Below are 25,126 nucleotides of genomic sequence, written 5' to 3' on the forward strand. Positions count from 1 at the left end.
ATACTACTATAACTATAATAATTAATAGTAGTTAAGATACTAGTAATAGATTTAGCGCGTTTTGTGTATAATATGGAAAAATACGTATTATAGCGTAAAATTAGCTTTTTTCATGTTTTTGCATAAGCGGGGAAAAAAAGGGGGGGCGGACGCTATCAACGCAACGGAGTGTAGCGGGGGAGCGGTATGCACTAACCCTGGGCAGCGTACAGTGGGAGTGGAGATGGGCACCCAGCCACGCAGTACAGAGTAAAGGTGCCGCCTATTGACCCGCAGACGGGCGGACCGCTACCGGTGGTCCGGGCCACAAGTGGACCGCCAGTCTCCGGTACGTTATCGGTGGGCGCCGGCGACATCAGCCGCAAAGGCGCTTTCACGCCATCTCGTGCGGTTGGCAAACCGCGCTTGCTTCCTGCAGCTGTACCCAGCCGGTCATGAGCCGTTTGAGCGGCAGACATGGAGATTTGCATAATTCAAGAGAGACCAGCCAATAGCTCTCTCGTTTGTCACAAACAACATTCTACTGGTCCAGGCTAGGAGAAATTCCACTGTCAGCCAAACGTTACTGTTTTTGATGATTCTAGCTCGGGGCTAATTGCAATCAGTTGCCATCGAAATGACCGAAATGTCGCAATATTCAATATCACTGACCTGACATGCAGTCTTTGGCAGGAGACGCCTGTGGAAAGATTGCTCGTGGTATGAGGCAAACGCTGACGGTTGTATGCACTTTCCCTTTCCCATGGGCCGAAATGGGGTGTTTCCACATACCCGCTTCTTTCTTGAGTGCACTTTTGCTTATAACTACCCAGTCGGTTTCTTGACAGACAATTCAACCACGCTTTTCTGCTGAGCCCGGTTGAACTCTCTTGCGTGTGACTCGGTCCCCTCAGCCTCAGCTCATAGATTGATAGCTTACTTACCTATTGGAGGGATGCCAGGTCCAGCCACCGAGTCAGATAGGCTAGAAACCATCATTCGCTCCCATGTATACCCCGAAGGTGGAACAGGCTGGCACCGTATTTCAGAGCTGCCTGTGGCTGAGGAGCTCATGACGGCGACTGGGAAGACGCCAAGTCCCAGCAGTCTCAACACAGCTTCCCCAAGCAAGGATGAGTATCTTAGATTCCAGTACAGCGTTCTACGTCACGAAGGGGTTGAACCGCTTCGCAGGGCCGTCCAGAACTACAAGTCAGCACCCGACATGGCCGAGAGCACTGAAACTTGTATCTACACCCAGGTACGCAAGGGAGTACTTTCACAGAGGCGACGGAAGTTAATTTTTGTGACTCTGCAGGTTTTTGTTCGTGGCGCGAACATCATTCGTCTTGGGGTCATGGTGCGCGTCACATTTTCTGCCGTGCGGACTAGACAGCTCGTCAACTGGTCCGCATCTGAGCGACTTGTTCCCGGCACAGTCGTGGCACTCTCACCTGTCCCAGACAACTTCGAAAAAGGATGCATTGTCGCTGTTGTGACGGGTCGCTATGACGAGGCTATTGACAGCCCAGAAACGCCGCCTCCGCTGGACTTGGAAATTCGCGATCCCGAAGTTGCCGCAAGCATCATGGAGCCTGATCAAGAATATGTCATGATCGAGGCCCGCTCGAATTACTTTGAAGCGGTTCGATATGTCATGGAAGGTTTGAAGCAGGCAGCGAAAGAAGAGTCAGTTCCGAGATGGCTCACGCTATAGTCAAGAAAAGTGTTAACGGCGTCTAGGTCACCATTTGACAAGTATCTGACGAAGGGGGCAAAACCTGTTACAAGACCTGCCTGCTTGTCTCGAGACCGATCTTTGCTGGATATTTCATCACTTTACCATGGTGTCGATGCCAACATTGAGCGTCTTAACATCCCCACTCAAGGAGATATACCCGAGCACATCGAGAACAAGACTGGTCTTGACGGATCGCAGCTGATGGCTCTACAAAGCATGATCACTAAGGAGCTCTCTATCATTCAAGGCCCTCCTGGGACTGGCAAAACACACACATCCATGGCGGCATTGAAGGTTTTGCTCAGCACACAGCCGGTCAATGTCCCAGTCATCATAACCGCCCAAAAGAATGATACTGTCAATGAGCTGTTGTCGCGCTGCCATAAGCAAGGTGTCAACTTCATCCGTCTTGGTGGCCAGGCCAAAGATGACGCGGTTTTCCAGCGTACCTTGTTCAATCTCAGGGCGATACATCGAGGCAAAGCACGGCGAAGGGATCGGTTTCAGAAACGGCTTGACTTTCTCAAGTCCCAGGCCAAGATTCTTCTCCAGCGTTGTTTTCCTCCTTTTCGCCAGCAGCTCATACTTCCTGAACATCTACAGGTGGTTGGTTTGATCACATTGCGACAGTGTGCCTCCATCATGGTTAATTGGACTGGGTCTCTGAACACCATTGCCGGCGAGGTGTCACGCCATCCGTTCGGTCCTTGGCTAGGGAATGAGACTCTCGCAATTGGGCCACATCAGAGCATTCATGTGCCCTTCATATCCGATAACGGTGCCGGGGGGGTTCTCGGCTCCGAAGAGGGCGAGCACAACTTCTACACGAATGTGAGAAAGGAGCAACTCTCGGGGAAACCCGTATTGATATCTCACTGGCATACGATGAAGATTCCCAAGAGCGCCGACAACAACAGCGAAGCTATTGTCCGGAGACTACTGGCCAACCACGACAGTCTCTGGAATATTCCCACCCATTATCGCGGAATGGTATATCAATACCTGGAACAACGCTACATTGCTTCCACTCGAGTGGCTCTAACGAGAGTGTTTGAGAAGATCAACGATATTACCCGAGAATTGAAGGTAGTCAGATGGCAGGAAGACATTGAAACCATCAAAGAATCGGGGGCTCGTATAATCGGATGTACCACGACTGGCCTCACCAAGTACCGTGGTCTCATCGCAGCTATGCAGCCCCGGGTCATGATGATTGAGGAAGCCGCAGAGACCCGGGAGGCGAATATCACCGCTGCACTATTTCCAACTTTGCAGCAGATAATACTTGTCGGCGACCACATGCAGCTCGCACCTCATGCGGACGTGTTAGAGCTCAGTAAACCTCCTTTCAACCTCAATGTGTCTCTGTTCCAGAGGCTAGTAGAAGGGGGGGTAGGGTATTCAAGCCTTCAAATCCAAAGACGAATGGCACCGGAAATCCGCAGACTTCTCAGTGGCTGGTACCCGCTCCTGGTCGACCACGATTGCACTCAGGCCCAGGATGCGGTCCCGGGGATGGGGTCACAACGCTTACTGTGGTTTGACCACCAGGAACCTGAGTCGGCCAACCGCTACGCCAGCAAATTCAACACGTTCGAGGCCGGCATGGTCGTTGGGCTCTACGAACATTTGGTGTCCAACGGGACTAGGCCATCCGATATCACTGTCTTGACCTTCTACAGTGGCCAAAAGACTTACATCGAGAATGCTCTTCGCCGGAAGTGCCAGCTTCCTGGGCGTCAAAGCACGGATGGCTACGAGCAGGCCGGCCCCGAAGTACAGACGGTGGATGGATATCAAGGCAAGGAGAACGAAGTGATACTCATTTCGGTCACTCGCAGCCCCGAAGACCGCAGAAAGCCGGATGCCGGTTTTGTGAAAGACCTGCGGCGAGCCATCGTCGCCCTCAGCCGACCACGTCGCCTTCTCGTGGTGCTTGGAAATGCTCAGAACCTCGCGCTATCATCAGCTCGACACATCTGGGGCGGGATTCTGGACAAGATAGGCGGTTTGCGAACTGAATACATTCCCATCTTCTGCGAGGCGCATGGTACAGAGATCCACATCGGCAAACCAGATGAGTGGGAGAAGCTCGCAAGTAAAGGGGGCTGTGGCGTGGCGTGTGGACGACGGGAAATTGTCCATGGGGCGCTTTGTGATAGAAGATGTCATGGGTAAGGCAATCTCTCGTCTCCCCGTTTCTGATCTGTGACTGACTTTGGCCCAGAGGTCCCTGCAGAGAGCTAGCTGGAAGCATGGCCTCGAACGTGCTCAGTAGCCACAGTGTGCGATCGTCTGGCGAAGGTTACGTCGCATCAGGACTTACCAGCCTTACGACCGAGGAAGATCTTCTGGATTTGAGGGACTGGTGAACCAGCAGGCTGAGCGGACGGTGATTGGAGAGAGGCGCAGACAGGCGCAACACGACTAGGACTAGGAATGTAAACATTGGCGCCCTCGTAGACGATTATTCTTGGCGGAGAAATGACCTTGGCTCTTTGAATACAGAATGAACGAGATCTAGGGAGACCCAGCGTTGCCTCACGGGCATGAGCAACCGCCGCGGGCCATGCTGAACTCGATCGATCTAGGCCTACAGTGGTAATCAGAACCAGAGGGATGGTTCAACTCATCTCCAAGGTGTTCAATCGGTAGGACGTGTGCATGAGAGGAGTCGAACCACAATCATTGCGCCGTGTTTGACTTGATGAAGAACGTTCTACGAACTTGTCCGAGCGCTGTTGGGTAGGTGTGAGTTGGGAACCCCGACGGCATGCGACATCGATGCGGATGCTTGAAGTCTTATCGATAGCTTATCGACGTACTTGTGATGCATTTCTCTTGCCTCAGGCCATGATGGTCTTTTCCAAGTGTCTATCTACACCTACCTTACCTTACCTCAGGCGTGGATAACCACACAATAATTGCACACCCCCGTGGTGACGACGCTTCCTAAGGCACGGGTACCTGAGGTTGGCCGGAGACCAGGTATCCGTTCGGCGCGGCTGCCCGCTGTCTACCTTACCTGGACTACCCACATTACTAACCTTCCGCGTCCTTGCCTCATGCTACCTACTGCATACATGCGCACGAGGCGCCGGGATGGTAGGGGCCACCCGCAGCGGAAGGAATGGACTGACGGAGGAGGTGCGAGTTTTTCTTCTCCCTCTTCTTCGCCAAGGTGCGAACATCGAACGAACGACTGGCCTCTCCCCTTCCTATGCGCCATTGCAGCCACAGAAAATTTCCCAATACAGGCAGCGTTTGTTTCTATTGGCTTTGCTCGGGGGGAAGAAGAGAAAAAACGCCTGTTGCCACAAGGCTATCCCATCTCCTTACCTGCGTGCGACTCGGGATGAACGAGGTTAGGTCGCATCCTGAACGGGAATGCCCTCACGGTCAAACCATTCTCACTCTCAACTCCCTACGATAGTATAGAATTGACACTATATCGAGGCCACGCCCACCGATATGAAATATCGCTGGCTACGCTGCCTCACTTGGGCAGTCTGGATTGGAAACGAGGAATGGCATCGATCATGTCCTCAGAGTCATCCAGCATGAATTTAATTCATCACTTCGCCTCACCTTACCCTCCCCGTTAAGCCACGGCGCCAATGTTCCAAGGTTGCGCCTAAGCTTTCGGCTCTTGATGTCTCCCGGGGTGGCCCCGCCGCGCCGACATGATGGTGCAGTAGTCAGGGTACTTACGAATCAAAGGGCTTTTGACACTTGCTTGCGTTGATCTCGATCCGAACGTCCCGCCAGCGTCGTCGATCAATCCAACCGAGTGCTCCGCTAAGAGCCCGTCGCCCAGCGCAGGGGTTCACCCTCAACGGCACCCCCTTTCCAAAAAAGGACTTGGTCATTTTCTTTAATTTTTTTCTTCTGTTCTCGTAGGGCTGAACCAGGGTGGATGCATTCCATTGACAACAGCGACCTCTCGCCGTCTTCTGTAATCATCGCTTGTTTCCCTGCTGTGTCCCCTTCACCACCTGCACAAAAAGTCATCATCGTCATCGACGCATCACCATCTAGCATTCTACGTTCCGTGTACATGTTATGTGTGAATTTCTCTGGCTCAGTTTGTTTCATCCTGATGAACTGAACAGTGTTCATGAAAGAACGAACATCCAAGCAAACAATCTGTCTACGGGATACATCCATAAACCCTCCCACTAGAACTGCCAAACCCAAGTATGCCGGACCAAGAACCGATGTTGTCCGTCACAATTTCAGGAAAAAGGGGTATGATGTCCAATTGACCCAAATGCAAAATCGAAACCGAGAAACCAACAAAGGAAAATCGTGTGTGGAGCGGGGGTGACATGACTGGGGTCATCAGATTTCCGTCGCACTCCGGGTATCGTGGTAATAATCCCTAATGCTCTGATATGTTGAGGCAGCGTCCGTGGTATGATGCTGATGTGAGGCAAACCCTTCAAAAAACCGGGGTTAAAGATATGAGTAAAATGCGCCCGTCCTAATGGACTAAGGGTATGAAATGGGCAACTGGCCAACTGCTTCTCGTTGCCTCAAGATATTCGTCAGACAATCCCAAAACCGAAGCAGCTTATGCAATGATCCGAAACTCGAGTAAAAACAGTGCTTGAAAACCTGATCGTGAAAGCCTGTGTATCATGATATATGGCTGAAGTCGTGAAAAAACCAATGTCGTCATAAGCCGTCGTCGTAACAAAGACAAAGGTGGCAGGTATGATTTCCTAGTAAGAGGACGATCAGTCATACCGGATGACCTATCGAAAGAGAAAAGGCATCGAGCAGATATTTAGATGTACTGGCTCATCCACTTGAGGTCCAACCAGCCAACTTTGTCGAACGCAGTCCATAGCTTCGAAGCCTTGTTGACGTCGATCTTACAAGCTTGCTGAGCGTCGGTCTTGCGGAATTCCTTTCCGACCTTGGCACACTCCAGCCGGCGGGCAAAGATGCGACGCTTGCTGGTGAGATATGTAGCGCAGTCGAGCCGGAGATTGGCTGCCAGGCTTGCCTCATCCGGGTGAAGGAGGTTGATGTTTGAATCGTCGCTCAGATCTATGGGAGCGCCCTTCCAGTCAACCTTCAGAGAATTCGACTTATCAGGCAGAGAAGACACCGGTGGGCAGTAGTCGGGCAACGCTGCGAAATCGCGATCCTCTCTGTTTGGAGCAACAACGCGGCGGGCGGGGTCCGGCGTAGCACTAACACGACGGACATGCCGGGTGGGAGGACTGTTGCGAACGGGCCGAGGAGCCTGCGAAGGTTTCACAACTCGATCGGTCTTGGGGTTTGCAGAGGAAGTAATCTTTGGTTTGGCAGAGAGCGGCTTCGTCGTCTTGGCAGGTACGGACTTGGCGGGGGCAATGGTCTGATATCGCACGACGCTATTCCAGCGGGCGCTGTTCAGTTTCCGATCGGCCCTGACTTGGTCGCGTTCCTTTTCGAACCAGGCTTTTCTGTCCCTGCTGAAAAGTTCGATTGCCTGAGACTTGCATTGCAGAAGCAGCTCATAATCTTCTGGTTGAGGAGGCGAACCTTCGCGAAAGAGACCCGGGGGACGGGCACCGATGTGCTCGTCAACGATGCGGCGGTGCTCGATCGCTTCGGTCGTGGGAAACAGAGGCGGCTGGGTTGGGCTCGATGCTGTCTCCTCGCGAGGATACAGGATAGGATCCTTTGACATGCCCGCCGGAATATCGGGAGCAGGACCATTTGCGGAATCTGTGATATATGGCGAGACAGGGGGGGACATGGGCATACTAGGTTTCGCCGACCCATGGCTCCGGTGAATGACTGATGCTGACGAGGCATGCTGTTGACCTTGTGAAAAGCTATCGTAAGGCTGAGCTTCGGGAGGCGACATGAGGCTACTGATGTCGAAGACCTTCTTGGAAGAGTCCCGAGCCACTGCAGGCTGAGAGGGGATATTGGCGTAGTTGGCATCCATTGTCTGGTTGATGGACGCAAATGTAGATGGTTGCGATTTGGACATGCTGTAAGCAATGGTTTGGATAATTTGAGCTGAGTTGGCAGCGGCGGGAGAGTGGGAAGATATGGAATTGGTGGGTTTGTCAGCCATGATATGTCGTCGGGGGTGGCGAAGCGAGGATGGAGATATCGGAGGTGAGATTGGGTTTCGGAGAAAGGAAGACGGCCGAATCAAGACAGATTAGTGTGGCGTCTTGGTGACGAAGGGCGCAATTGAGAATTTGGCAGCCAGTCTCTCGTCTTTCGTCTCTCGTGCTCACAGTGGTGTGACTGGGGGATGGATTGATTGTGGTGCAATTGAGGTTGTCAATGGGATGTTGTCGTTGCTAGATATCGGTGCCTGGACACGGATGATGACGTCCGCTGCTGGAGACTGCTTGATTGTCGCCTTACTGCGACCGGTCGCTGACGTGGTGAGTCGCCAATGGGAAAAGAAATGTAATGCTATGCAATTACTTGTGCGATGGACCGAGAGGGTGGAAATCCATTGACTTTAATGGATTCAGCAATGGCAGAGCGGTAGGCCTGTGGGGGGCGAGGGCGCAATTGGAGATGAGTGAAGAGTTGTCGATTGATACGGCGCTGAGGGGCGGTTGGTGGCGGCAACAGCGGGCGATGTGTAAGGGAAAGTAGGTAGGGAAGTGAGGTAAGGTAAGGTCGGTAGTTACTTAGGCAGACGTGGGTGGGTGGGTGTGGCGACGGATAAGACAGGGTTAGAGCGGGTTTCCTGCGCGGGTTGACTGGGACGAGCAGAATACTTGAGGGTAGGTATGTATGCAGCAACCGAGCAGAGAAGGGAGAAAGGAGGAAGCGGGACGACGAAGCGCAGGACAGGAAGCGACGGGCAGAATAAGAAGGAATGGAAACAAGGCGAAGAAGCGAAGCCTGGCGCAAAGCGGATGATGGGAAGGAAGTGGAAGAGTTGGGTCAAGAGGGAAGGTAGGAGGCACCTGGCTACCTACCTTACTTGCACACTGCTAGATACCTACTGCATAGTAACGTAAGGTAAGGTAGGTAGGTTCAGATCCGTGTCTGGGTACCTACCTCCATAAGGTACCTTACCTTACAGTCCAGAGGTATGGAGTGTGAGGTAGGTAAGTAGGTAGGTACTGCTTGCGGCAAGCGAAAGTACCTGGTCCTCGCCGCATTGATAGGAAGTGCCAGAAGTACCCTCTTCAAACTGTTTGTACCCTGCTGCTTTTACACTCGCCTTGCCGTGGAGGTAGGCACCTTTCTGAAGGCAGACACGACGAAAGGACTGCAAGATGGATCCCCCAACTTCGACCGTCGTTACCTACCTACCTTACCTAGGTACCTTATAACCGTTACCCACTTGCAGCGAGGCCTACAGGAGGTATGGAAGGTAGCGAGCGAACATGAACGGCAGGGACGGAGGACGAGACCGCAGCCGGGCATGGCAAAGATGGGAAACACCGAGGCAGTGACAAACAGTCTGGGGGTGTATGAGGTGGTGCAAGGTAAGGTAGGCACCTTTCTCTAGGTAGGTACCTTACCTTACCTTACATGTACCTGATTTTGCCTTGGGCAGGCGCGACGGGACCGACGTGGATGGTGCATGACCGTGTTGGGCGCGGACGTGAGGTGGACGTGGACGTGGACGTGGAAAGTGGGACTTCCCTTCCTCTAGCGCACCGTGACATCTGTTTCTGGTTGGAAAGAGTCACTGGACTGGCTGGACCATGCCCACGCGCCACCCCCCGTTTGACCACCTGCCTGTCCTCCCGAAGGAGCCCTTCGGCCATCTGGATTAGTCATAGCACCACTCCCTCATTGCTTAAACTCACGCCTCACCGTCCCTACCTCCCGAGCAGTCAGGGGGGTGCAACTAGCGTCTTACAGCATTTTGTCAATTCGGCCAGTACGGACGGACACCTAGGTAGAGTCATCAGCGCCCCTCACTCAGTTCGGTATTTTTGGGCATGGAGCGCATCATGTATACTCTCTACCGAATCCGTACCTCTGTCTGAGCTGGTGGTACTTTCTTAGGCCACCACCGAAAGCACCGGCTAATTCGTCCACCGCATCCCATTTGCAAACAAAGGATAGCCCAAAGTCGCCGTCTTTCACCTCACTGCCCCTCCCCCGCCGCCATGGCTTGTAAGATGTAAGAAGAGGAAGAGTTATCCCGTCAGCCTTTCCTTTGCAGTCCTCTTCCTAAGTCTGGCCAGCTCGAAGCTACATGCCTGCGCAATGTATGTATAGAAAACCGCATGTCTCCTGGCTGACGTCCCCATAAATTTGCCTCGCCATCGCCAATGGCTCTCAATTGACTCTGCCTTGAGTCAATTGACCAGTGCTACCACGTCTACCACCGTACCTACATTATGCCCAGAGTCTTTGGTAGGCTACTACTCTGTACGAGTTGCTAGTATGTTTCTCACAGCATGGCAGTGGCTCCGTCGATGCGCGCTCGACCAACAAATCAGCCCCGCCCAGCAAATCAAATGACGAACGACCTCTCCGTTCCCGCAATGCTATGCTATGCCCCAGAGCAATCTTTTCTCTCTCCCCTAGCTCCTGCATGGCATCAAGAACGGTCCATCTGACGGCACCTAGTCCCAGGGTGTGTGTGTGTGTGTGCTTGTGTGTCAAGAGGGTTGGGCGGGTGACAGCCTGTCTCTGATTCCGGGTCTCGAACAAAGAGTCACTGGGTTTTCGCTCAATGCCCAATGAGATGCACTTTCTTGAGGCACACCAGTTTACCACCAACTTGAACCCAATGATATTTGGCCTTGAAGCTGAACCTTCTCCGTACCCGCCGCATTAGAAGTCGATAGCTGGGTGCCTGATCGGAACCCAAGACCAGGGGTTCAAACCATTGTGAAGCTGGAGCACAAAATCCAAGTGGCCGCCTGGTTCCAATCCACCTCACTGCACTTTGTAGGCGTAGGATAGGCAAGACGTCTTCCGACACAGTGCCTGGCTGGCAAAGTTCACAGATCCCGCTTGGCCTCAATGAGCTGCGACGCGGGCTGAATAACGGCGCATCCATGGTTCACTGTATGCCTGCGTGATGATCCAAGGTCTAAGCCCCATTCGTTGAGCCCAGTAACAAAACCAAAGACATAAAGGCAAGTGGAAGGGCCCGGGACTGCAGAACCGTACACAGGGCTGGAGCGGCTGAGAGTTGAGATGGCGTTGCGGTTGACGACGATGACACAGAGAAGGGGGGGAGGGTGTTGGTGCCTTTAGCCTCGCCGAGCAAAAACATGGGATGGCACGGGAAGAAGCTGAGAGAAAGCACCAGGAAGCTTCTGGTGACAGTTAAGCCAGAGGACTTTGCTCAAGCCTACCCGCCTCATTTCGGAACCGGATTGGGTTGGACCTATGTTTCTTCTGATACCGGTCCGAACTATTGTTGAAGGCCCCATCTGAGGACAGGCGTGGCCCCATCGGACCGTGACTACAAGCTCGACGGTGACTGTCTTGATCGTGTGGAGCTATGTTGAAAAAGAAGAAATGCAGAGATGCTGTACAAGCCGAGTGCAAGACGAAGTGGAAGCAGGCACCATAGTCTCAGTTGGCCCTGGGGCTATTCGCGCATGTTTCTGTCGGTCATGCAACTCATCGTGGCCCAACGCATCCAATGGGGCCAGCGCAGCGGCGGAAAGGCCCAAACAAATGCACGATGCGCAGGGGACACCTGTCATGAAACCAATCTGCTCGGATCACGGTGCCTTGCATCTGGTTCCATGCCTGACATCACATCAGAGGAGACAGCGTCTCGGACAACAGCAACAGCAACAACAACAAAAAAACAGCAGCAGTAGCGCGGCAGAGGCACGGCGGTAGGAATTCAGTAGCTCTGGCCATTGGAAGCAGCCCTCCGTCCAACACGCACACGTGTAATTGCCGAGTGGGGAACACAATGCTTTGGTCTCTTGTGCCCTTACTTGCCAATTGATGCGGGAAGCGTGGCAGAGGCATAACAAACGAAGCCGTGGGGACGATGTACTTGGTAGACACTCGGGTCGGTCGCCACGCAATTGTGCAATTGTCCAATGAGGGGCTTGTTGACCGCTCAATTGCGCAATGCAACAGGCGCCTGAGGAAACGAACTACGGCGTACCTTAATGGCTGGGCTCTGTGCAGGCGCGGGGTCAGGGAAGTTGGCAGCGACGGGCTGCCTCCCACGCGCAGGGCTCCGGACTATGTTCAGCCGTCAATTGATGGAATTGACACCAGCCAATCAGATATTAATGAGTGAGTCTGTCTGCGACTGTTTCTGCCTTGGAAACGGCATTGAGCGTGAGAAGTGGCTCTGTTTCTCGCAAGGTGACCATTGCACGGTGTCCAGGTACCTTGCTCTACTCTTGGTCGGGCAATGTCTACAGTGCACTGTGGCACCTAGGTAGCTGGCGCGGCCCGAATGACTCTTCTGTTCCCAGAGTTACTCAGAAACGAAAAGATTCTTCAAATTGGTGGTGTATTCAAGTGTGAGTCACAAGGAAAACTGCGACAAGGTCGACCAGGTCGACATCCAGATGGAGACGGAGCCAGAAAAGGCGGCCTCCTTCGTTGGTCCCGTCGTGGTCCTATGTGACCTTATCCACTCAAGCTGTGAGTGACTGAGTGTCGTGGTTGGCGCATGATTTCGAAACGCTTGACCCCCTCCCTGTCCGGTCTGATCGGGCTTAGCTTCCCTTCTGCTTATCGATAAGACGTCACAGCTGGGAAGCCCAAGCGATAAGGGAGGGATGTATCCGTACTAAGGCACCTAGACCTATTCGTTGGGAAGTAGACATGCCGTTGGCAGCTCAGAAAGTATCCTGCGTGCCTGCGCATGTATCTTTTACAGCACCAAGGTACGGATACCTCCGCCATCTGTGGGACTACCCCAGCAGTGAACCTTGGAAGGCCCTAAAGCACGGCGAAGGTGCCTTAGCCAGCGCCTCTAACCGTCCCGGCCTTCTTCACCAGCAACCGTCTCTCTTTCCTCTCCTGCCCCACAATCACTTTCTGTACTGTTCCATGGTTCGATTGTACTATTTCCCCGTGAGAGTCACAAAAGGCTGGGAATACTTATACAAATGTAAGCAACACTGAAGTCTAGATCTCTCGGCCCTGCGTTGCCCCTGTCATGTTGCTGGCTTCCTCCAGTCTCCAGCTGCGGCCGTCGTTTTGCCGCAGCGCTTCCACGGCCGTCTACCAACTTCTCCCACCAGCGCGCCAGCCATTGGACCATTGTCAGAGGCATTCTGGGGTGGCCACAATCCCTGAGAAAATCTGGCATTGAACCCGTCGGAGCACCTGCAGCACGACAGATCAGGAGCTTGCTGATGGGGGATCTGGTCCCAAAATATGCGCATCATTAGCCAATGGGGGTGGGGTGACCTAGTCACAACGGACTTCGCCCATCCTGAATTTTCCATGGGCAAAGCGACAAGTCGACATACGCCAACAGAGTATGAGAAGGCTTCGCAACGTGCATCTTGTTTGGGCATCTGTCGAAGCGCAAGGCTAAACACAAACTGGCCCTCTTTCGCGGTTCTCGCGGGTAGCGGAGAGGGAGAAACAACTCGAGTTTTGAATGCCGCCCCGAGAAACAAGCTCGCCGCGGCTGGAAAAAGAAGTTAGTGATGCTTATGTGTTGGAGGGAAAACAAGGCGACCTTTGCCGTGTTTATTCTCTCCCCTTGACACCCTGTTGTTGAATGTCTCACTTGCGGCAGGCTTTAGAGGCTTATCGATAGTGGGAACGGGCGCCATCGATAGCACGCGCCCGTCTGTAGTAGAGGGTCCCGTCGGAGTTGTGTCACTTGCGCAACACCGATCGACACTGATTACGACGATAACGAGGCGTATCGCTTTCTGAACCAAGTGGCCTGTGTCTGTCGTACACCTCACAGCGTTAGGATTGCCTTGGACCGTCTTCCTTTACATGTATGGACGACCACTACACCCTTTGGGTATGAGCAATGACTGCCACATGACCTGCCTAACCACCCTCCTCCCCGTCCATCTTCTCTGCTACCATCCTTGATACATCCATCAACCGCAAAGGCGGGGGCGGCTGGTTGGTCGCTCTACAGCCTGCGGCGTGTGGTCTCGTGGGATGACCGACCCGCGCCGCCGGAATTTGGTGAGCGATGATTAGAACGGACCAAACGGCACGATGGCGCTTCGTGCCTCGGATTGCCCGCCTTTCCAACCCCAGTTCGTAGTGTTTTAGCTACAGCGAGCCCGTCTTATCTGCAGTTCTGCATAGGTTGTTCGTACTCGCCTGATAGCGATCCGTCCATGGAACTGTCTCCTCCTTTGGCGCAGTGATCTGATCATGAGAATTGGTTCCAGTTCCAACGCGACGAGGGGTTCAAAGAGGGGTAGGATCAAAGTCAATGGGGCTTGGGGAGGGGTTCGTTGACCTGTGCCTCCTTGCTCTCTGTCATGGATTTTGGTGAGACGCGCGATACGCAACAATGCCGTCTCGAGCTAAATTGGCATTGCAGAAAGCCCATCCAACTCCGTGTACAGTACTGCGTACTATGTAAGTCGCTTGCTGAATTACCCACTACCCTGGCACCCTGGTCAAGGTGCCTTGGGAAGAAGCAGCGAGAGCGCATGGCCCCCCTATCCTTATCACCCCTCTATTTCTCTTCGCCGACCCCATGTCAATTTCAGAAGGTGACCACCAGGCCACCAACCACCAAGTGAGGGGCACATCAATTTCACATGTCAAAGCGTACGCCCATTTCCAATGAAGTACTTTGGCTGGGCTTCTGGCCCGAAAACCAATGTCTCTACACAGAAACGACCTGCCTTATCCAGCAAGTCTGAAATGTATGGAGAAGTCCCTAGCTTTCTCAGAAGAGAGGCCTCGTCGAAACTCGTCCTCAGATGCTATACATCAGGCTCACAGTGGTGAGAATGCGCGGTACGTCATATTGCAAATGCGCCTTTCACGGCCTGGCGAGGAGAGCGATTTGCTCGAACCCTGACAACACTTTTCACCAATCCTCGCACGGGAAAAATAATAATAATAAATAAATAAGACTGTTTCTTAGGGAAACTGAGCAGGCCTGAGCATCAAAGCTTGATTAGCCGCTTGAGACCAGATCTAATCTTATCAATCGCATCTGCGCAAACCAACACTCTCCCTATCTGCTTTCCCGCACGCGTAGGGCCTTTCTCGTGTGCATTTCTTGTCTTGTTGTCACATTCACAGGCTCTATAACGAGGTGTACTGGTCATCGGCTGCTCAAGAGAATTCTTCGTCGAGCCCGGCCCGGGTTTGAAACAAAAGCGCGTCTACATTATGGAAATCCCAACGGCGCCGTGGTTGACAAGCGGACGCATGGTGAGGATCCATGCGACAAGGCCCGGATCCTCATCATCATAGGGTTGATTGTGTGTCTGCCTGCTAAAGTCAGGTGCAAGTTTGTCACCTCTCCTTAACCAAGTCATCGTTGCGGAATTGCGAACATGTATTTACATATTCTTTCACAAAATGCGGGTTGACCTCTTGCGAACCCTCGCTCATTTCTTCCCAATTCGCGGTAGCAACCACGCCTGCTCGTAATCCGTCTTTGAGGCGAGACAACGAATTGGCGAGTGAAATATGCCAGGCTTCCAAATAGACCTATAATTTGTGGTCCTCAGTAGGATCTTCACAATGATCATGGCTTCCACTGGACCTAGCCATTCGTTTTTTCATTGTCAACAGAGAACAGCACATGCTCCTGTAATTGTCCAAGAACCGACAAGTCGCATCCTAGCCGAGCCTAGAGAAAGTCTCGCAGTATGTTATTCGCAGATTTTCAGGGTAGAATCCTCTTTCGTAGAGTCATAGTCCATGGACAGCACCTCGGGCAGGCAGTATGTAGACATCCACGCCGGCATGACCGTAATCACTCTGCGAAGAAGGCAGCCAAGAGAGACCGTGCGGCAAAGCTTTCGCATTCTTGCTTCGTGAATTTCAGATTCTCACCATCGGCAGCAGACAGAGGACATGGCGTGGCGGCTGCCTAACGGTATTCCAAATGTGATCTCGTAGCCTTGCTATGCAATGACTGTGACTCCTCGCCGGCGGCATCACGAAAAGTCGTACATCATGAGGCTTTCCCTACCATCACTTGTTTCCTTCAGCACGAGGACCATCTCGTCATCGAAGCCGACCCAACTGCGTCGGTCGTTACATCGACTTGAACTTGGTCCCGACCAGGGTCCATATGCCGATGTGAGGGCGCCATTTGCAATTGAGTTGGGTTGAACTTCGATGCTTTTCCCACTGACCCGTCCCTCGAGTTCCCAGACCCGGATCTCTTCTCCCTGGCTGCTGACACTGACAGCTTTACCCCGTGCCGTTATCTCGGCGTCACTGATGCCTGAGGTATGTCCCCAGAGACGGATACCTGGCGATACCGAAAGCTTTGTGGCGTTCGACGTGCAGACGTGGAGGACCAGCGTGTTGTCCGCCATGGCCGCCAGTAGATAGGGATGGTTATAACAGAGGGCTGTCGGGCCACATTCCACTTGCACAATCGGCGCCTGGGCATTTGAGTCGTCTCTGTCGGAGCCCATTGAAGTCGAACAAGAAGCCGTGATCGAGGTCGTGAAAGCAAGTCGCGTGGATATGACTTCGGCCGTAGACAGTCCACCCATACCGTGTCGTCGTATGTGAAGTTCCTGAATACCGATAGACCACCCCTCACGAGTGGAATAAGTATAAGCAATTGATGCGATGGTTGTGGATGCCGTCTGCCGGATAGATAGTGCCAACGGGGCCCTCGATGAATGTGACTGTAGACATGTCATCAGAACTGGGGCTTGAAGAGATACCACCGCTCGGCCACCAGCCTGACTGTCTGCTGCTTTTGAAGACCGGCTCTTCTTCAGAATGTATTGTTCCATTTCACACTCTGATCCTCGAAGCGTGGCGCTCTCGGAACCTGCCTCAATCTCACTTTCATCCGAGCCCGTTTCTTTCTCTTGCCATGCATGTTCGCTTGTTGGTTTCAGAGACGGTTGCTGGAAGTTGTACAGCGATACCAGAACTGACTCAGTAGCCGTCAAAATAAAGGGGTGTCGATACGCGATTTCAACCAACTTTCCATTGGTGGACTTTTCCTGCTTGTATCTCCTCGAAAAGCGACCTTCTTCGAGATGGAGCTGCCAGACGCCGAAAGTGCCATCCAGAAACCCAACTGCTACGCCCAGTCTCCTGAAATCCAGCGCTTGATCATCGACAGCAATGCATGTCGGGGTTGTCTTGTCGTTCCCATCATTCAGACCGATCTGGGCGATTGATTCCCTTGTCTTAAGGTCCCAAGCCCGTAGCCCAGAGAAACCATCGACAGTGACGGCAATGCCTTCGGCCACTTTAGCCAGTGTCCTACTCGTCAAGGAATATCGGAGAGATGCGTCTCCGACGTTCAGCTCTTCGACTGTTGCCGTCCCTCTGGCCCAGTTGTGTCGCAGTTTGTACTGGCGTTTCCAGTCGACTGATTCCCCAGATCCGCCCCTGCGACCCCAGCCACCATCGGCCCATACCGTTCGCCTAGAAGAATAATGGACCTTCGCGCTTTCCCTGGCGGAGCCATCGCGGAAACCAGGTATGCGTAGGGCGCGAGGCAGAACGAAGCGATGATAATATAGCGTCCGCCACAGTTGTGAATCAGAGGAAAGACGATGAAAACGACGGGATACGGGAGCTATGCGCAGCAGATCCAATGTCGACAAACACGATAAGATGCGGATGAGAATTTCGTCGGAAAGAGCGGAAAGAAGATCTCCTGCGGCGAACACCGCCTGTGTCTTGAAGACGTTGTGAGGTGACGCGGTGAGCCGCGCACGTTTGGGGAGCGGTGACCAGCCATCCATGCCCGCCGACTGCGACGGCTGACATCTTTTACGCTGCATCACACCTGCTCCCTCGATGCGGCATGGGAGGGTATTTGTGTCGGAGTGCACGAGGCCGGCGCTATATTGAAGACGGGCGAAATGCACAGCCTATTAAAGTGTCAGAGATGGGCACCACAGGCGCGAGGGAGTTCTCCAACGTCTAGTGAGATAAGATAAGAGATAAGATAAGACACATTTGCACACTGAATCTGTACATTGATTGTCTCTTTGAGACCGCCTCTAAATTTCTTGTGTCTGCGCGGCTATGTCCTCTTTATACTTTGTAGACTGATGCATGACAATAGCAAGTCCAGGTATACCGAGACGACGATGATAATTGTATCAGTCATAGAAACGATAGTAGGAGCAATAACACCAACGAGGGAGGCCACGACGACGACGACAACGACGAGCCCACAGGAAGAACAGGTGGGCTCGTCTTTCTAGATGCGACCGATGATCTGTTTCGTTATGTGCGATCTCTTTAATCGCGAAGCTTCTGTCATAGAGAGTGATTGATTGATTACGCGACCTCACCCAGTACGCCTGATGCCGGTATTACCCAGGGGTGGACCTCCGATCCGGGGTGGGGCCAATTCCCGATCCCGATCCGGAGGCTGACCGGAAATTGGATGGCTGCTGCCATCGTCACTGATACTTCTCGCGGATTTGCTGAACTGGCCTGCGCACAGCTGCTGACGAATCAGATAGGCCTCGGTTCAGCACATCCGGCACAAAGATGAATAGGAGAGTTTCGGCTGGACGGAAGATTGCGAAGGTACGAACATTCGTAGTGTTCTTGAGTTCAGAATCTAGAGAACAAGTGGCCCTGTCCTTGCCGACTACTGCAGCAGTTTGTCACTCCATGGGTACGTTGCCTGCGAGCTGCCTGCCACTTCTCTGGTCGGTATGATGGCGGATGTGCGAGCAACTCGGACATGGTGGAGTCGAGTCGGGTTCGACAGGCAAGGCAGGGGTTGAGATGTTGGTAAAAGAGCGTGGCTGGTGCTGCGCTGCGGGTAATGCTGGTGCGACGACCCTTGAAGCGCTGACGAAAGCTTAAGCAAAGCGGGAGAAAACCGCGATGGTTCAATGCGTCATATGTTGCTTGCGCGGTAGTCGCAATTGTGTGGTGAATTGAGCGAGTTGCCGTCCACTCCTCGGGCACCCGCGGGTGTCCGTGCAGCGTGAGAGAGATTGAGAGTGAGGAGCAAATCATAAAATAGGTTGGTTGTCTTACCTAAGGTATTCAATAATTACGCAGTAGTGTACAGACTGCTTCACTCGCCACAACCCTGCCTCCTCACTCGTAGGTTCCCCAGTTGCCTTAGGTGCCTACCTACCTTACCTAGGTAGGTCTCGTTCGGACCTTCCTCAGGCAGGGCCCACTACATAGTACATCGCACCGCATCGTACCGCACCGCACCGCCCCCGGTCGTCCGCACTCTTGGTGACGCCCATTGTCCGTCCATAGGTAGGTACTGTTGTCTCAATGAGCCAGCCGCCGGAGAACTTTGCCGAGAAGCAGAGGCAATCGACTATGGGCTTGGCTTGCTCGTGGCCCAACCTAACCGTATCAACGACACAGTGATAACCTTTCCATTTCGCCCGCCCGCTCGCTCTCCTACCCGCCGGGGCCATTATTCCAGCGCCTTCGTCTGCACCTCCCATCCCCTCTACCGACGCTTACGCCCTTCTTTGCCCGCGCTTCTCACCCGGCTCCGTCCAGGCTCAGCTCAGGGCCCGTACTACAAAGACAAAGTGCATCAGCCTGCAGCATAACTGCAGAGAGAATCAAAGTCTGCTAGACATCGCAGTAGTAACACGGCACAACGCGGCTCAGTGCCATCTCTTTGAGGATGGAGTCAGACTCCCGGTCCGCGGGCCCCGATGACCAGGGCCTCCGTCGAGCAGTATGTCCACATTCAGACAACCCATTCGCTTCTACACCACTCACCACTGCCTTTCTGTCACTCTACGTCTTTCTTGCTCGTCCGCTTCACTAAGGCTAATCCAATTTCTCGCCATACAGTGTGATCAGTGTCGTACCCGCAAAGTTGGTAGTCCCGTTCCATCTACTTCTCGGGCCTGCTCCATACAACCTCCCAAGATCTGGGCACCTATGCTGTTCTGCACCGCCACCCCTTCACCCCTATCTTAGTTCCCAAACTTCCTTTAATCATTTCATTCTATGTGAGTGAATGGTGTATCGTTTCGACTGACATTAGGCCTATTGTGGCCTCGGTTACAGATCCGCTGTGATAAAAGCTCGCCGTGCTCCAACTGCCGCATAACTCAACGCCCTTGCAGCTCAAACGGCGTTGGTCAAAAGCCAAAAGAACAGAGACATCGCGTCCTCATATCCCTTCAATAGTACGCCTCTCCCCTACCACTTATCTGTCCCTTCGTCATCCTGTCCCGAATCCAGACTTCACGAGATGCCGCTGTTGATCAGGGGTTTCCCCGGGCATATTTCCGAATCGCGTGTGTAAGAAACCGGTTGTCCAAAGCTGACGCGGGATACGTTCAAATCTACAGTGAGAAGAAGATCGACTTGATCGAGGAACGGCTGTCGAACATTGAGGAGCTTTTGAGGAGTCTTACAAACCCTGGAAGCGCGCCTTCGTGGGACCCAACCAGGGCGAGGCACATCACCCCGTCAGCTTCGACCATAGGGGATGCCTCCGCGCTCACTCAGGACGGCGCAGACTCTGATTCTGCCTTTGAGGGGGACCTGTCACTAACGGCCCACACCATGTTTGCCAGCGACTTCATCGAAAATGCCGTGCAGAGAACATCACTTCAAGATGTCCCACCAAATATGCACGCCGCTCTTTCATCCCTCCGCCAGATCGTTTCCATGCAGAACAAGGTCTCGTCAACCAAAGAGTTCCGATTTCGCTCGCAGCAGCCTCTCCCTCCTGGTGGCCTGCCTGATCTACCCATGCCGCCTATGAATGCGGTAGTTGCCTTGCTCAAACACATGAAAGGTAGGTCACCAGCCGCCCTCGCACTGTGGTCAGGAAATTCATAATTAATGTGGCACATAGCTTCTCCCCCGGGAATCTTCTCATTGGCGTGCTCCTTTTTGGATGTTGACGACCTGGCAGAGCTCTGTCGTCGGGTATACTTCTGCACCGACACCTTCGCTGACACTACTTTTATCATTGTCAATGGTGCCCTCTTTTACTTGTTCATGGAGCAGGCATACCTGGCTTCCGATGCCACTGCACGAGAGGAATTTGAGAGGTATCAATACATGTGTCAAAATAACCTGGAAACAGCCTTGTCTTGTCTGCCCTTAATGCTGCCGGCGAAGGTGGAAAGCATCGAGGCACTGCTCGTGGCGGTGAGTCCTCGTACATCGCAGTCTTATTTTGTCGATCACATGAAAATGACATGATAAACAGGCTGTGTATGCGGTCGATGTATCGAAAGCCTCTCTCGCTTGGTTATTCACCTCTACTGCTGCCAGTCTCTGTCAAACGTTAGGATACCACCGCGTTTCGCAGAGTAGGAGCGAAAGTGCTGGCCCCAGAGACATCAAAACCTTGCTGTTCTGGCACGTATACATGCTAGACAAAACCTTGTCTTTGAGGACAGGGAGAGCTTCTGTGATCCAAGACTGGGACGTCACGCTGCCGAGGAGAGTGGACAACACGATGGTGGCGGATCCGTGGGGAGTCGTTATCACAACGTGGATCAAACAAGCCGAGATCCAGCACAGGGTCTATGAACAACTGTTGAGCTCTCCGAATCGACCTTCGCGCGATATTCAATTGACCGGTCTTTAGATATAGCCCTTTGGCTCTGGGCCAGTCTCAAGAGGAGCGCCTGGAAACAGTTCGCCGTCTTGAGGCCGAGCAAAAGAGCATCATGGCTGCGGCTTCACACGTGCGGGAACAGGCACTTTTCGGCCTGAAAGCGCTCAATGCATCGTCTATTCTAGACATCCATCTCCGTGGCGACGAGCTCACCTTTCAGTCAACCTTGACCCTGATATATCGAGCCCTTCCTGCCCCCGAAGGATCCTCGACCCGTTTCTCACAGGAGTGCATCGAGACAGCTCGTTTTGCCATGCAATTGCATCTCGAATGCATGCAAAGAATCGCCGAAGAGGGGCGTCACCTAAAAGCCGTATACGTCCATTGGTATGAGACCGCAGACGATTGTTGTGATCAAGTTTCTGACATCCCTCCCCATGCGCTAGGGCGATACTGCTGACGCCGTTCACACCGTTCTTCGTACTTTTCTGTCACGTGATCGATACGTCCAGTGCGGAGGACCTCAAGCGACTGAACGACTTTGTTGCCTCTCTGCGACCAGCCTGCGCGCTATCAGAGCCGGTGGAAAAGCTACACCAGCTCTGCCAGATGCTTTACAACGTGGCGCTTCTCTATGTAGAGACAAAATCGCAGCAATCGGAGGAGAGGGGTCCCATAAATGATGAATTCGATGTGTACCTCAGCGCGCTTGGATTCCCACCGACCGAATTTCCCATCCAAGGGATCGAAACCGGCGGCATTTCTCAGCCAACAATGCAAACTGCGCAGCTAGGAAACTGGTTCTCGGGAAGCCAGTACATGATGGGGCTACTCGAGGAGGACTTATCTCAATTTACTTAGTTGGAACTAGAATGTGTCCGTCACAACAGAAAAGAGGCCTCAAGTGTAGGGCCTGCATAGGATGTGTCTCGTTGTGTCTGAGTGCAATTTTTCGGGGCCTGAGAAGAATGGCGCTTCGCGCGAAGATTTTCCCTCTGAGTCTCTATCGGTAATGTCTCGAGACTTGGTAACCTTTGGCAAATCGTGTGACGATGACGAATCAAGCCCGTTGCCGGTCTCGTGGCGTGGTCTTGCAGCACATGCGGAACAGGTCGTTGACGAGAGCCGGCTCGGTACGGAGCCAGTCTTGTGTGGTGCGCACCTCAGAGTTCAGTCCGTCGGGTGCCTTGGGTCGTATGGCTGGTAGCCTTCTTCATCTGTTTGGCTCTCATACTCAAAGTCTTGTTCCCGGCAAAGCCTGCCTGCCTGAACAGGTTGGTCCAATTTTGACTTCGGAGAGTCCTGCGCCGCCACGGCGGACGTATCGATGGGTGTGAAAGCCGACTTAAAGCCTGACTTCTTGAACCCCCCTTTTTTGAAACCCCCCGTTGTGGTTGCTGGTGTTGGTTGCTCGGCCGATGCCAGCTTGATGCTGACAAGCCCATCAGCCTTGGCCTCGGCCTTGCGAGCTCTGGCTCCGGCAGTCGGGTCGCGCACCATGGCTTTCATGTCTTTGAGCCGCTGTTTGTGGCTGTGATCATAGCTGCTAAGGTGCGCCTCATAATCGTTCATGCGGGAGTAGCCTTTGGAACAGAGGCTGCAGTAGAAAGATTGAAGAGCTTCGCGCGCAGAAGATGTCTGGGCCGGAGGCAATGTTTGATGTCGCTGCAGGAAGGTGTGGGTTAGTCACGACTATATCGATATTTTCGGAACTTCGCGCAGTTCACTGACAGGAGGCATGGCGGCAGCGAGTCCGTTGCAAAATTTTGTTTGCGTGCGATCAGACGATGGCTGAAATACGTGTGGTGTATGTGTTGAGGAGCTGTTTGCTGGTAAGGTAAGTGACGACCAAAGTGCATCGAGCCAAGCGCTGTGCGAAGGGGGCCGTTTAATAAGGTAAGGTAGGTAAGGTAAGGTAGGTGACTTTACCACCTAAGGTATCCGTACGAAATACGTACCTACCTAACTCAACTGAGCAAGTTGCCCGTGCACCGGACGTGGAAATGCAGTGCGGCTCCAGTGTCCCCGGATGGAGCCATGCAACCCCACCAGCCTGGATCCCTGCAACCTATGACGCGCCGAGAAATAGTCAGCCAGGCAGGACGGGACGCTTCTACTCTTTTCTCTCCAGCTTCTTTGGTCCGATACTGTCTGGGTAAGGTGACTTGGAGGCGAGGTTCCGAAATTGGGCAGCACGGCACCTGTTACACATCTTGGCCACTGCACAACCTCGTAGTTGACTCGTCTCGTCCCCTCTAGCAGCCCGCCATTCGGTGCATCTGCCACGACCACGTCTCTTGGCTTCCAGCACCTCGTTGCCTGCGCCTTGCTGTGGCAATTGGCGGGCGGCATCCCTACCATCGCCGCCATGGATTCAAGGTCGCTTCGGTCTAAGGCGTCCGAAGAGACCCTGATATCGCTTCTTCATTTAGATCCCTCCCCCATAGAAACACCACCGGCGGATACCGACAAGGACTTGCCTCCTCTTCCTGAAGATGCTCTTGAGAACAGCGTTTCCTCGTTAAAATCCACTTCGTCTGCCCCAGGTTTGAGTGGCAGTGGACATGGAACCATTTTTTACCGTATGTCCTTGCTTCTGACGAAACTTACTGCCTGTTGTCATGTGCTATCTCGCGAATGCTAACCGCTTTTCTGTCCAGTTACACGCATTCAAAAGTTTTCCTCTTACTTGGTGCCAATCTTCACCTCCATACATCTTGCCAACACTTCCATCATTCCCCTGGTTGCGCGCTCCGTTGTTGCTTCTGAGACTTATCTGCTGCAATCCCGGGAGATTTATCAGACTTCTCTAACAGAGCCCCTGCTCGTCGCCTTACCAATTGTCGCCCACGTTGCGTCTGGCATCGCTCTCCGTTTCGCCCGGCGTTCCCAGAACTTACACCGCTATGGAGGAAACACTCCTGGCATGTATGCATTGTATCGGGCCCAAACTGGCAAGACGTCTCGGACGACAGCTTACAACAGCTCGGGCTCGGCGGCGCGCATATGGCCTCCTTTGAGCTACATTTCGGCGTCAGGCTATGCATTCGCGGTATTTCTGGCCGCTCACGTTGGCGTAAATCGTGTACTGCCCCTCCAGGTCGAGGGCGACAGCTCAAACATTGGTCTGGCATTTGTCGCACATGGCTTTGCCCGCCATCCGACATTGTCATGGCTAGCTTACGCAGGGCTTCTGCTTGTAGGGTGTGGTCACATGGTCTGGGGGGCAGCAAAGTGGCTGGGGTATGCACCGACAGCCATGGGCTGGAGCGGCAGCGGCTCAAAAGCGATTGATAAAAAGACAAGACAACGAAGGAGGATGGTATGGTGGGGCCTTCACGGTGCTACTTTTGGCGCTTTTGTTGTCTGGGCCGCTGGCGGTTTGGGAATCGTTGCTAGGGGAGGACTTACAACAGGCTGGGTCGGAAAACTCTATGACGACCTATTGGACAAAATCCCCCTTTGCTGATGGGTGAACACTGAAAGGAAGCACCAACGGATGCATTGCCCTGTCCCCGTGGTGTAAATAAACACGTGAGGTGAACACTAAGGCTATGAAGCGGCCTCATATGCTGGTTCGATAACTCTGCAGAGAGTACTTTGTGGTATTTGGATTTAAGTTTCAATAGAATCACGGCACTGAATGGGCCCGAAATAAGGACTTGGGGCAAGAGCTTCGATTGGTTTTGGAAAGAATACAACAAGACGAAGTCTGCATTTACCACTGCAGCCTCCACGGCCCTCAGCCTGCCTCTTGGATCCCTCGGTCCATTTGTCTTCAATCAATAACCCTA

At 53.2% G+C, this 25,126-nt stretch overlaps 5 protein-coding genes across 5 annotated transcripts; 3 read left to right on the plus strand and 2 right to left on the minus strand.

The window, feature by feature from the left end:
• Window positions 1-934: 934 nt before the first annotated feature.
• Window positions 935-4,092, plus strand: hrr1 (Helicase required for RNAi-mediated heterochromatin assembly 1; the record flags this gene model as incomplete). The annotated part of the gene is made up of 4 exons (XM_032028672.1): window positions 935-1,240; window positions 1,298-1,668; window positions 1,723-3,894; window positions 3,948-4,092. 4 exons carry the CDS (start codon window positions 935-937, stop codon window positions 4,090-4,092), a joined length of 2,994 nt encoding a protein of 997 aa, XP_031891297.1.
• A 2,417-nt stretch (window positions 4,093-6,509) lies between these two features.
• Window positions 6,510-7,667, minus strand: CGGC5_v011217 (SWIRM domain-containing protein; the record flags this gene model as incomplete). The annotated part of the gene is made up of 1 exon (XM_032028671.2): window positions 6,510-7,667. The coding sequence occupies one exon, from the start codon at window positions 7,665-7,667 to the stop codon at window positions 6,510-6,512; it is 1,158 nt and encodes a 385-aa protein (XP_031891300.2).
• Window positions 7,668-19,427: 11,760 nt separating this feature from the next.
• Window positions 19,428-22,193, plus strand: CGGC5_v011218 (putative transcriptional regulatory protein; the record flags this gene model as incomplete). Its single annotated transcript, XM_032028668.1, has 8 exons — window positions 19,428-19,481; window positions 19,601-19,624; window positions 19,820-19,941; window positions 20,107-20,558; window positions 20,619-20,917; window positions 20,979-21,310; window positions 21,363-21,719; window positions 21,779-22,193. 8 exons carry the CDS (start codon window positions 19,428-19,430, stop codon window positions 22,191-22,193), a joined length of 2,055 nt encoding a protein of 684 aa, XP_031891575.1.
• A 309-nt stretch (window positions 22,194-22,502) lies between these two features.
• On the minus strand, window positions 22,503-23,072 carry GPATCH8 (G patch domain-containing protein 8; the record flags this gene model as incomplete). The annotated part of the gene is made up of 2 exons (XM_032028667.1): window positions 22,503-22,997; window positions 23,064-23,072. 2 exons carry the CDS (start codon window positions 23,070-23,072, stop codon window positions 22,503-22,505), a joined length of 504 nt encoding a protein of 167 aa, XP_031891576.1.
• Window positions 23,073-23,700: 628 nt separating this feature from the next.
• On the plus strand, window positions 23,701-24,801 carry CGGC5_v011220 (uncharacterized protein; the record flags this gene model as incomplete). The annotated part of the gene is made up of 2 exons (XM_032028666.1): window positions 23,701-23,914; window positions 23,993-24,801. 2 exons carry the CDS (start codon window positions 23,701-23,703, stop codon window positions 24,799-24,801), a joined length of 1,023 nt encoding a protein of 340 aa, XP_031891581.1.
• Window positions 24,802-25,126: the final 325 nt, after the last annotated feature.

This window comes from Colletotrichum fructicola (genome assembly GCF_000319635.2).
Source record: "Colletotrichum fructicola Nara gc5 chromosome Unknown KSG_Nara_v1_contig06, whole genome shotgun sequence".
NCBI classification, from domain to species: domain Eukaryota; kingdom Fungi; phylum Ascomycota; class Sordariomycetes; order Glomerellales; family Glomerellaceae; genus Colletotrichum; species Colletotrichum fructicola.